Source organism: Panthera leo, chromosome B1, assembly GCF_018350215.1.
Source record: "Panthera leo isolate Ple1 chromosome B1, P.leo_Ple1_pat1.1, whole genome shotgun sequence".
In the NCBI taxonomy this organism is placed as follows: Eukaryota; Metazoa; Chordata; class Mammalia; order Carnivora; family Felidae; genus Panthera; species Panthera leo.
The window spans coordinates 132875654-132888253 of record NC_056682.1 but is presented as its reverse complement, the minus strand read 5'-3'; the positions used below and the strand labels follow the sequence as shown (position 1 = coordinate 132888253).

Below are 12600 nucleotides of genomic sequence, written 5' to 3'. Positions count from 1 at the left end.
AAGAGGGTTCCCCTTTCTCCACATCCTTGCCAATACCTGTTGTTCTTGTGCTGTTAATTTTAGCCATTCTGACAGATGTGAGATTGTATCTCATCATAGTTTTTATTTGTATTTCCCTGTGATGAGTGATATTGAGCATATTTTCATATGTCTGCTAGTCATCTGGATGTCTTCTTTGGACAGATGTCTATTCATGTTTTCTGCCCATTTCTTAACCGGATTATTTGTTTTTTGGGTGTTGAGTTTGAGAAGTTCTTTAACATTGTACATTTTCTTAAGTTAAATTTTAAGTATTCACTGATAAATAGCAGAAAAGATTTAAACTTTATTCAATATTTATTTTCTTAACACTAGCAGCCTTATATTCATCAAAAACTCTTATGATAAATAATTTAACATAGAACTAATTCAAAAACTGTGTGAAATAGTACACTAAGTCTAGTTAGGAAGAACAGCAATGGAGTATTATTTCAACTAGAAGGATGGCTCTATTTCTAGCAAGACTGAAGGCATAGATGAAGAATTGGCAGTGATACATGATGGAGAAGTTTAACAACTGACTTAGAGATTAAAGATCTTCCTTCAAGTCTTGACTCTGCTATCAGCTATCTATCTGTCATTTGACGAATTGTGAATCCCACCCTATCATCTGTCAAGGTGAAGTGAGCAGAAATATCAAGATAAGTTTATGTATATTAGTCATTTGTAAATTATAAAGTAACCAAGTGAAAACTGACTATTGCTAGAAGTAATATCCTACAGTGGTAATACTATGAACTGTCCAATACTGTAAGCAGGTATTCACTACAAATCTTTCTTACAGAGATGCTATGGATACTCATGTCAGGCAGATCGAGGTATAAGTACAAAACCAGATTTTATTTGCATTGACTTGTCTTTACTCTATTAGCACATTCTGTTGTACCAATTGTATAATATAAGGAAAGACATGGAGTTCAGGGTTCATTTTAGATGTGGTTTGCTCTCTTATCACCTTTTCAACCAAAAGGAGTAATAACATTTGAAAAAATTTCCAAAGAAGCCATTTGTAAGGGAGAAAGGATAAAGAATGGTGGCCAGTTTGGCAGGTTTCCAGCAAGGGCATTATGGAAGGCAAGGGATGGAGGAGATTTTCGGCTTATTAGTAGAGAACTGCTCCCCCTCTGCACCCTTCCTCCTCTGCTCTCCCTCTCCAAGCTGAAAGAAATGCAGAAGGACAGCAGCTTATCTTCTTTCAGAAATTTTCTGCAATCAAACTCTGTTTTATTATTATTATTCCCACATCTATAACACCATACCCTCTGGAAATGTGTGGAATCCCTGAACCACACAGAATCCACTTACTTCCGTACAATTCAGGCAATCTGGGAAAATGACACAAGATTTGTAAGAGGTAAACCCTATGGGAAGATATTTAGCTTCTTAGTGTTTGACTGGATCTACATAACAAATTGTCCCCAAAAGAAAACCTTTAAAATGTGTCTATATGTAGATGTGTTATTCAAACATTTGGTTCAAAAGCATTTTTGATGCCTGTTTATATACTGGGCAACAGCTGCAAGGGAAAACACATTTTTAGGAGAAAACAATGGGTCTGTGGGAGCTTCTTTCTGTGCTGAACATAATTTATCCCACTTTTGTAATTGCAGAGGACATGTATAATTTCAGCTGGAGTAGCTCCAGCTACTAAAGCACAATTCCTAGGAGTGGTCGTAAATTCTGTTTTCTAAGAAATGCTTTGTCTGGGTGGCATGATGCTGGCCTTTGCGGACACATCTGTCAACCAAATGTTAGCCACCAGCTATCCAAAAAACAAGGACAGAATCTGAGACATAGTAGAGACGGAGGAAGAGAAGGGATGAGAAAAATTACTTTGTCTATTTAAAGGAGATTGATTCTTCCATTTGGCAAAAAAGAAAAAAAAATGGCATAAATCCTTTAGCTTGATTTTGGATGATATGGATCATTTGGGAGACATCTACATGATCATCCAAGCCATTAAAAACAACATTAAAACAACAACAATAATAACTTTCAGGTTATTTTAAGGCTGCTGACATGGTCTCAAATGATTCTGATTTGTGTGTGTCTGATTTACTGCTGTGTGAATGGTGGTGCCAGGATATCTGATCGTGAAGAAAAGAATGTTCTAGTTCTGTCTATTATCAGCATGTTTGCTTGGAAAGTACCCCCTCCCCAACCACCCCCAAGGACGAGTTAGGAGCCAGTTTATGATCATCATACCATTTCCTGGCCCTAGCCCACTGGTTTTGTTTTATTACAGACTCAGAATTGATCAGCCAGTATATATTTGATCTTGAAGAAAATGCTGCTAAAGAGTATGGGTGTGCATTCCCAAGACTTCTCATACTAATTTCTTAGGTTTCTCATACTAAGTGATAAACTTCCAAAGGAAAATTTATTTCTTCCCATTCTCTTTGGCTTTTGGGTCCTGGAAGATCCCCTTTCTAATAAATGATAATCAACATTTTCAGATTTATATTTATTGTATCTTGTAGAATCTGGTAGTTCTGAAGGAAATATTCTTTCAGAAAGTATTTTATATCAATATTTTGAGTCATTCATTCTCTGCTTGGGAAAAAATAATATTAAAACAAAAAAGAGAATTTCAAACCACTATATAAACACATTTTCTTTTCAATGGAGGATTTCTAAATTCAATGTAGGGAGGAGAGATGTAATAACAGAAAAAAGGATATTTACCGGTATTGCAGTTGCAGTTCCCAAAATGTATAGGAGAAAAACTACAGTCTTCATGCTTTCTAGGCCTGCGAACGAAGAAGATAATTAGCAGTGGTGGGTAAAAGTTTCCTTGTGAAAAATTAAAAGATAATCTTCTTAGCAAATAATGAGCTTGATACTGACCTTTGTATTTAAACGCGATTACTGTCTTTACAGTAATGCCTTTATAGACATGTGAACTAACATGTCTGGAAAGACGGATTTAATGACAGTTTTTATCCAATTGTGTCTGTGAGAATGACTCCTTGATTTTTTGGCCCAGCTGTGTTTGGGCAGCACCTATCTCTGTTTTTGACTGTGTTTCCATGAATAAAGATGCTATGCAGATTGAAGTCTTAAGATTTGTGAGTGTTCACAGTAAAGATAAAATTGGCAAAGTGAAGTAATATAGTTTGTCAGGTTGGGATAAAATAGCCTGCCTCTTTGGTGGTGAAGAAACCCATGCATTCAATGCGGAGTTTTAGGAATGAGACATTGTACTGCCTAAAGTGGTCATCAATGTTCAGCTAATTTATAAGTCTCACATTGCAATCTGTGGGTTGGTGGTGGCCTGCAGATGGGTTTGGTTTGGCAGGCACTGTGTATTTTATTGTATTTTATTTTATTGTATTTTATTTTATTTTATTTTATTTTATTTTATTTTATTTTATTTTATTTTAATTATTATTTTAAGTTTGTTTATTTTGAGAGAGAGAGCAAGCAAGTGAGCGAGTGAGCAGGAGGGGAGCGGCAGAGAGAGAGGAAGACAGAGAATTCCAAGCAGGCTCCATGCTGTCAGCACAGAGCCTGACATGGGGCTCAAACTCACGAACCGTTAGATCATGACCTGAGCCGAAACCAACAGTTGGACACTTAACTGACTGAGCCACTGAAGTGTCTCAAAGCATTGTGTATTTTAAACTAGCATTTTAAAAATCAGAGGTTTCATGCAAAAACTCAGATTTGCAGTTTCTCTTGAACCACTGGGCCTTTTAGCAACAAAAGGTCTTCATGGCAAAGCCGGCTGGTTCTGAGTAGAGACTGTCCTTTGTAAGGGATGCTGGCATTTGTACCTGGTCTGTTTCACTTGTTATTTGCCTCGAATTTGAGTTTCGTTTGTTCCAAATGAACTTTTTCAGTTTAGAGATGAGGCAAGCAAGGCACAAAGAGGCTAAGTAAATTGGCCTCCAGGGGAATTTTCTTAAAAGCAGTGAGCTGTATACATTTCTCTGCAGAGTATCTCTAAGCCTAGTAGTCCAACTCCCACTGGTATTAGGAACAGAGTTTTTAGTCTTTAAAAGAGATTCTCTGGATCGCCTAGAAATAGATGTCTCTTTTAAATTATTTTTTGCAATCATAGTTTTATACATAAATGTATAAATCTATAGAGCTTTAAAAAATATTTTGAGGTTTATAAAGTTCTTCTACTGAAATAGAAATATGTGTATATTTCTAAATACTTAAATGGATATTTAAAATAAATATATATTTAAAAATACATTAATGTCAAACATTCTGTGATTTAATACTGTAACAGCTATCACTTCACACACACACACACACACATACACACACACACAAATGCTCCCTTCCTAAAATAATTACATCACAATTGTTATTTAAATCACTATTTAACATTTATGACAATGTGCATATTCTTCATAGCTGAGTCAACTAGTAATTTCCTGTGTTGAATCATACTTACATTTATTTCTTGAACAATATTGTGTTTTGTCTGGCCCTAGAAATTGCCTCCTCTTTTAATGTACTTTTCCAGGTACATTTATTCTTCCCAAATTGTCCAACAAAATTTAAAAGTTCATTTTAATATGCTAACAACAACAACTACCACAACAGAACAACAACAACAAACCCATAGGGGATCCCCAAGCCCCATTTTCCTCACGGACATGTCCCTCCCAGGTGTTGGCTCTCTTGCTCCATTTGACAGAAGCCCCCCTCCTCCCCCTCCCCAAGCAGCTACCCTGCTTTCCTCCTGGGATCTCTAGTTACCACCACCCTGGGGATCCCCCTTGCTCTTTTCTTGTGTTTGAGTTCTTGCTTCCTGGATCCCATATATTTTTCTATCTTGGTGTTCTCCCTCATTTTTATGGAGCACATACTCCAGAAGCTTCCTGAGAAACGGTATATAGGAGACAAAAGTTTTGAGACTCTGCATAGCAAGAAAACATGAGTATTTCATCCTTCACTTGATAGTTTGACCGGATATAGAATTTTAGATTAAAAAAAATATTTTAACGTTTATTTATTTTTGAGAGAGAGAGAGAGAGACAGAGAGTGAGAGCAGGGTAGAGGCAGAGAGAGAGAGAGGGGAACAGAGTTTCCAAAGCAGTCTCTGCTGCTGAGAACAGAGAGCTTCATGAGCAACTTCAACTCATAAACCATGAGACCATGACCTGAGCCAATGCTTAACTGACAGCCACCAAGCTGCTTCTAGATCAATTTTTTTTTCTCAGAATTTTAAAACATGATCCATTTTCTTTAGTTTCTGGTGCTAGTAAGAACACCAGTGTTGGTTTTTCCCATTTTTTTAAAATGAGAACTGTTTTTTTTTCTTTCTGTAAGCTTTTAAGTTTTTGTCCCAAGTTTTAATATTTATCTCTAGTATTCTAAAATATTACCAAAAAAACACACAAAAAACCAAAAAAATAAAATATTACAATATCTGCCTTAATTTGAATCCTTTTAAATTTACTTTAGGCACTCATTAGTCTCTTTGAATTTGGAAATTCAACAGTTCTGAGAGATTTTAATATGTAATTCTTTGATAATTTTTCTCCCTCTAGTTTTTTGTATTTTCTTTCTGGAATTCATAATAGTTAAATGTCGACTTTTGGGATTGGTTTTCTAATTTACTTACAGTTTTTGTTCTTTTTTTCTATGGTTATATTATTTTTGGAAACTTCCTTAATCTTTTTTTTTTTCCTTAATCTTTTAAAAAAAATTTTAAACGTTTATTTATTTTTGAGACAGAGAGAGAGAGACACAGCATGAGCAGGGGAAGGGCAGAGAGAGAGGGAGACTGAAGCAGGCTCCATGCTCTGAGCTGTTAGCACAGAGCCCTATGCGGGACTGTGAGATCACGACCTGAGCTGAAGTGGGCCGCTTAATCGACTGAGCCACTCAGGCGCCCTGGAAACTTCCTTAATTTTATCTTTCATCTCTACTATTGGTTTTTTAAACATTTTTTAAACATATTAAAAACATTTCAAACATTTTTAAACTTTCAATTTCTTATTTCCTGATGTTCCCCTCTTTAATATTATCCTCTTCTGTTTTCATTAGTGTGATATATACTCTTATCTTTTTGAGGATATTAATTAAATATTTTAAAATTTTCCTTTGAGCCCTGCATTTTCCGTTTCCATATTATCCCAGTTTTTCTGGTATATTTTGGTCTTTGATTTTTATGTTAAAAGCTTTTCTCGAATGTCCAATGTCTTTGGTTGTATGGTAATATTTAGTAGCAAGTCACTAAACGGCCAGTTAGACATTTCATGGGCAGGGCTCGACACCTTGGAGAGCTACCTTGGAGGGGCTGAGATAGGAACCTAACATTTTTGATGTGGTCATTGTCAGATTTTTTGTTCTTGGAGAGATTTTTTTTTCTAGAGAAGATCTCCATACCTCCAACCCCAGGAAGTGGGTAAAAGCTTGGTTGCTACATTCTGTGAGGTGTAGGAGTGAAGGGACTGGAGGTCTCTCAGTGCAATATACTGACTCTCACTCCCCAGATTTCTCTATGGCACCATATCCTCCCCCATCCCCCCTGCCTGTCCCTATGGTGCCTATCTAGAGCCCAGGACCAGAGAATAACCTTCCCTTTTCGTTAAGGTTGAAATGGGGAGTCCTCTGGCAGTAGACACAGAAGGAAAGATCTGACATCTGTTTATCTGACGGGCTTTCCATCAGTCCTCCTGGTTTCAACCTCTCCCCTTACCTCAACTTTCAAATTACCTGGTACTTCCAATTCTTGAAACTTTTCTGGGTTTTGCAGTGTGAACTGTCTTCTTTGTCTATGGTACCCTTCTCTGAAAATCCTTAGGTTTAAGCTTTCCCTATTCTTCCAACTGCTTGCTACCTTCTAAAAATTTGCTGGAATCTTTTATCTTGTCACCTCCTCTTTTTTCTTTGTTATTGTGAGTGTATATTATTATTTCTCTTTTTCTATCATTATACTGGAATTTTAGCAGGGAGTGGCAATATGTTTCATTACCCCATTTAAGTTTTTTAAATCTTTATTTATTTTTGAGAGAGAGAGAGATAGCAAGCGGAGGGGGGGCAGAGAGAAGAGGGAGATGCAGAATCTGAAGCAAGCTCCAGGCTCTGAGCTGTCAGCACAGAACCTGACGCAGGGCTCAAATGCATGAACCACAAGATCATGACCTGAGCCGAAGTCAGATGCTTAACCAGCTGAGCCACCCAGCACCCCTTCATTACCCCTTTTAATCAACAGATTATTTCCATTTCTTCATCAGATTTATATCCCCATTACTACCACTACTACTGTTACTGCTGCTACTGCTGCTGCTTCGAGGACACATAGGAATTACTACAGGTCTGTGTTCTAACTTCGCTAACAAAGATTTTATTGAAGAAAAGGAGCCTACAGGTACTAGCACAGACTTCCTTATCATGTTAGAAAAAATAAAAACACTCTTTCACCTATCCTCCTATTCAAACCCCCGAGGGTGGGCCGCCCAAACTAGGGAACAGTGTGTTGGAAGAATGGAGATTAAGTCTTGGGGGAAAAAATTAAATCACATATAACCTTATAACACCTTAAAAAAACTAATCTATTCCATGTTTAATGAAAGTAACATGTACTCAGCTTGGAGACTTAAATTTAATTCCTCTAATGGACCCCTCTGAAAATGATTGTACATAATGTCAGAAACTCAGAATACTGACAGTGGCATGTGTGTTCCATTTATATCTTGAAATAAACATTTAGAACTAGTAATGATGTGTAACAAATACTGGAAGTTTATATTATCAAAGTGCCTTGTGTTTATCAAACAGATTTACAAATGAGATATTATCTTATTTGACATTTGCAACAACCCCATGATGTGGGAGATGAAGAACAGGACTAGAAAGGCTACGACAGGATAGGCTGGAAGTTGGAAAGATGTTAAGAAGGGAATCGGGCTCAAACTGAGCTTTCCTGGCTCCAGCTCTGGTGCTTTTGTAGCAATTTTGCAAATAAAGACCTCTACTTTACCTCTTACACAAAGATGTAGGGAAGGAGGAAAAACAAAAAAAACCAAAAAAACTTCTGAACCAGTACTGGGAAAAATTTGGAATTCACTTTGAGTTTTTAAACAAAGCATTCTGAAATGTTAAGGTTTAAGATTTTGCATACTTAGTAGATACATTTTTTTGTGTTGAGGAAAAAAAGTCTTATCATAGAAAGTTGGTTGGGTTATTTGATATTGAAAGTCCCTTTCAATGCTTTTTTAGTTGAAACAAGGCAAAAGCATAGAAATTCAATTTCCTTTGAATGAAGAACATGTTTAAATAAAAATATAGAGCAACTCCCTCTACCCCACATTCTAACACTTCAGGGATATTGAAAAACACCTTGGAATCAAAAAAAGCATGTAACTGTCAGGAGAGCTGAATTCTGGCTCCAACACTGTTCTTAACTGGCTAAGAGGCCTTGGGTAGCTTACCCTTTCTTAGATACAATTTCCTTAAGTGATGAACAATGAAGCAGATGACCTTGATGATCCTTTAGCTTTAATATTTTATAATTCTAAAATTGAAGATAATTCTATGAATTTCATGAACCATAAACTGCTGCTTTTTTCTGTAAACTACTAAATCCACTGAAAATATATTCATGATTTTATTGTATCAAAATTAAATATATTATATTATGGTATTTACTGCTTCGAGCATATAAGTGGTATCTATTTCCTATCTTTATTATTGATGATAATTTAAAATATTTTATTCTCTCAGTGAATGCTAATGTAAAAAGTCATTGAAAAATGCAGTTTCCTTCCTCCATATTCAGAATTTAGCATTCATTCATTTTATCAGATTTATGAAACTAAATCATTTATATTTTATTAAAAAAATTAAAAAAATATTTTTAAGGTTTATTCATTTTTTTACAGACAGAGACAGAGCATGAGTGGGAGAGGGGTAGAGAGAGAGGGAGACACAGAATCCGAAGCAGGCTCCAGGCTCTGAGCTGTCAGCACAGAGCCTGATGCGGGCTTCAAACCCACTTGTGAGATCATGACCTGAGCTGAAGTTGGACGCTCAAACAACGAGCCACCCAGGTGCCCCTATTTAAAAATTTTTTTTAATGTTTATTTATTTTTGAGAGAGAGAGAGAGAGAGAGACTGGGAGAGGGTAAGAGAGAGAGGGAGACACAGAATCTGAAGCAGGCTCCAGGTTCTGAGCTGTCAGCACAGAGCACGATGTGGGGCTCGAACCCATGAAACGTGAGATCATTATCTGAGCTGAAGTCAAAAGCTTAACTGACTGAACCACCCAGGCGCCCCTATAATCATTTATATTTTAGATCAGCCTATACTGTTTAGTAGAATAGTTTTGGAAAACTGTAAAAATATAAAAGAGTACAGTTTAAAAAAATAGTACATTTAGTGCAGGGATTCTTTATCTTGGCACTGTAAACATTTTGGGTGGGTAATTCTTTGTGGTATGTAGGATGTTTACAGCATCCCTAACTTCTACCCACTAGATATCATAGCAAGTCCCCTCTTCTACCCACTAGATATCATAGCAAGTCCCCTACCTGCCACCAGCTATGACAACCAAAAGTGTCTCCAGATATTGCCAAGTATCTCCTGACGATAAAATTGCCCTGACTGAGAACTACTAGTTTAGTAGAAGGGGAATGGTGCTTTGGTGCTTTGCCGACTTTGTGATCTTTGGCAAATTACTTAAGCCTCTAAGCCTCAGATTCCCCACCTAGAAAGGGGATAATGTCTGTGATGGTTAATTTTATGTGACAACTTGACTGGGCTGCAGGATGTCCAGATATGCCATTAAACATTATTCCTGGGTATGCCTGTGAGGTTGTTTCCAGGAGATATTGGCATGTCTATAGTATATCTATAGCATATCTACAGCAGATCTATAGCATAGATCTATAGCATATCTATGCTAATACGGCATATGCTATCTAATTCAGTTTTGTGAAGATTAGAAGAAATAATAGTTGTAAAACTGCCTGATACCCAGGACACTCAATACATTTTTATTATTTTTTCTCTCTTCTTTCATAAAAGTCAAATGTGATTCTTTTTATTTTTGAAGGAAATAAATTTTTAAAAAATTTTTTTTTAATGTTTATTTATTTTTGAGACAGAGAGAGACAGAGCATGAATGGGGGAGGGTCACAGAGAGAGGGAGACACAGAATCTGAAGCAGGCTCCAGGCTCTGAGCTGTCAGCACAGAGCCCGACACGGGGCTCGAACTCACAGACCGTGAGATCATGACCTGAGCCGAAGTTGGACACCCAACTGACTGAGCCACCCAGGCGCCCCAGGAAAGAAATTGTTTATTAAACCAAGAACCATAAAATACCCAGGAGTAAACCTAACCAAAGGTGTGAAAGATCTGTATGCTGAAAACTATAGAAAGCTGATGAAGGAAATTGAAGAAGGTACAAAGAAATGGAAAAAACATTCCATGCTCAAAGATTGGAAGAATAAATATTATATTGTTAAAATGCCAATAATACCCAAAGCAATCTACACATTCAAATTGTGAATCCTGAATAAACAACTCAGAGCCTCAGAAAATAATGTAGGTTTTGCTGTGAGGTCAGAATATTTTTCCAGTGGAATATTTAAAGTCTCTTTTGCCTACACATTTACCAAAGTTCCTTTTAACTTCAGTTTTTCCTACACTCATCACAAATGACAATGAAATTAGGCTAAGAGACTGTTACCACATTTTCTTATAAATAATAGCAACATAAAGAGTAAGCAAGAATCATCAAAAGTGTTGTGGGTTTCAAGACTAATTTCCTTTGATTTTAGTTTTTATAGCAATATGTATAGTTAATTAAATTTGAGAAAACATTGCCCTTTAACTTGATCATAGGATCTCATAAATTCTCTTCACTTTCTTGAATCTAATGCAGCTGAATGAATCAAGAAGAAACACATGTCCAGTTGGCCATAATGTGCATCACTCATTCACTCTTTTATCCATTAAGTGCTTACTAGACACTGCCTAAGCACAAGGCCACATAGTTGTTGTTTTTTGTAATGTTTATTTATTTTTGAGAGAGAGAGAGAGAGCGAACAAGCAGGGGAAGGGCAGAGAGAGAGGGAGACAGAATCCCAAGCAGGCTCCATACCATCAGCACAGTGCCTGATGCAGGGCTTGAACCCACGAACCATGAGATCATGACCTGAGCCCAAACCAAGAGTTGGATGCTTAACCGACAGAGCCAACCAGGCACCTCTGTTTTTTTTTTTTTTTTTAATGTTTATTTTTGAGAGACAGAGAGAGATAGAGATCAAGCGGGAGAGGGGCAGAGAGAGAAAGACAGAGAGAGAGAGAATCTGAAGCAGAATCCAGGCTCTGAGCTGTCAGCACAGAGCCTGCCGCAGGGCTTGAACCCACAAACCATGAAATCATGACCGGAGCCGAAGTTGGATGCTCAACAGCCTGAGCCACCCAGGTGCCCCTACAAGGCTACAAAGTTTCTGTTTGAAGAGTTAAAAAGGAGGAAATCAAGGAAATCAATGATTTAGTATAGTGTGATGTCTACCTAATGCAACAGAAACAGAGATAAGAAGCATTTAAAATTAGATAGTTAATATTACTAACATTTACTAAGTCTTAGGTGCTAAGTTATAGACACTGCTCTGAGGGCTTTGCACATAATACCTCTTTAATCTTCACAATGATCTTATGAAATAGCATTTTGTTTTCATCATTTTACTAGTAAGGAAAATAAGGTTAAATAACATGTTCATGGTTACACAAGTGGCAGAGCCATATTTGAGACCTGGCTGTTTAGTTTTATGTCTGTGTTCTTAACTACTATGCTAATTTGCTTTTCTATAGAAAAAGCTTTCAGAGAAAGTAATTCTTGACCTGATATTTGGAAAACCAATCAGTGGTAGTTTGCTGTCTCAAAGATGGAAGGACAACCCGGAGAGTTGAAACAGCATAGATGAAGGTCCAGGGACATAAGATAGCAAACATTTGAGTCACTAGGGTGTTAATAGGGGAAGTAGAAGGAGATAAGGCTCAGAAACAAGGCAAATCTTTGTGCTTTAAACAAGGAATTCCAATTAAAAAGCTATGAAGTCTCAATGGATGACTGTAAGCTGGGGAGTGGTATAATCAGGTTTGTATGTTAAAAAGGGAGACAGACCAATGTGGAGACAGACCAGTACAAAGACTTACTAAAATGAAATTGCAATATCACAGTGAGAAGTGGACAGACCTTTAAATTTTGGCTGTGGTCTTGGAAATGGAGAAGGGATAGATCCAGCTTGTACTGTCTTGTGAGAGCCAACTGTTAAATTTCTAGGAGTACTGGGAACTATTAAACAAAGCCACCACTAAAAATTACATTATATACACTTAATTATATTAAAAACAAAGGAAATAAATATTCAAAACTCATCACTTCATACTCATTTTACTACATTTTGCTGTTACTTACTCTCAAGGTTATTTATGCCTGTTATATCTGTGGGTGGAAATATTTTATAATGTGTGCTACCATGCATCTCTTCCCAGTTCTGTTCAGTGATGTCATGTCTGATATCAGTAGCCTGAAAACAGCCATGGTGGGACGATTATAACATGAAAATCATCAAATGCCACC

General features: G+C 36.9%; 1 protein-coding gene across 2 annotated transcripts in view; it reads right to left on the bottom strand.

Annotated features, from left to right (window-relative positions):
• SPARCL1 (SPARC like 1) overlaps window positions 1-12600 on the bottom strand; it is a 49684-nt gene that overhangs the window by 16482 nt on the left and 20602 nt on the right. For both annotated transcript variants that reach the window (XM_042935940.1, XM_042935941.1), the window contains one exon: window positions 2725-2789. In XM_042935940.1, the coding sequence (XP_042791874.1) occupies window positions 2725-2789 (65 nt within the window). The remainder of the gene's footprint in view (window positions 1-2724; window positions 2790-12600) is intronic.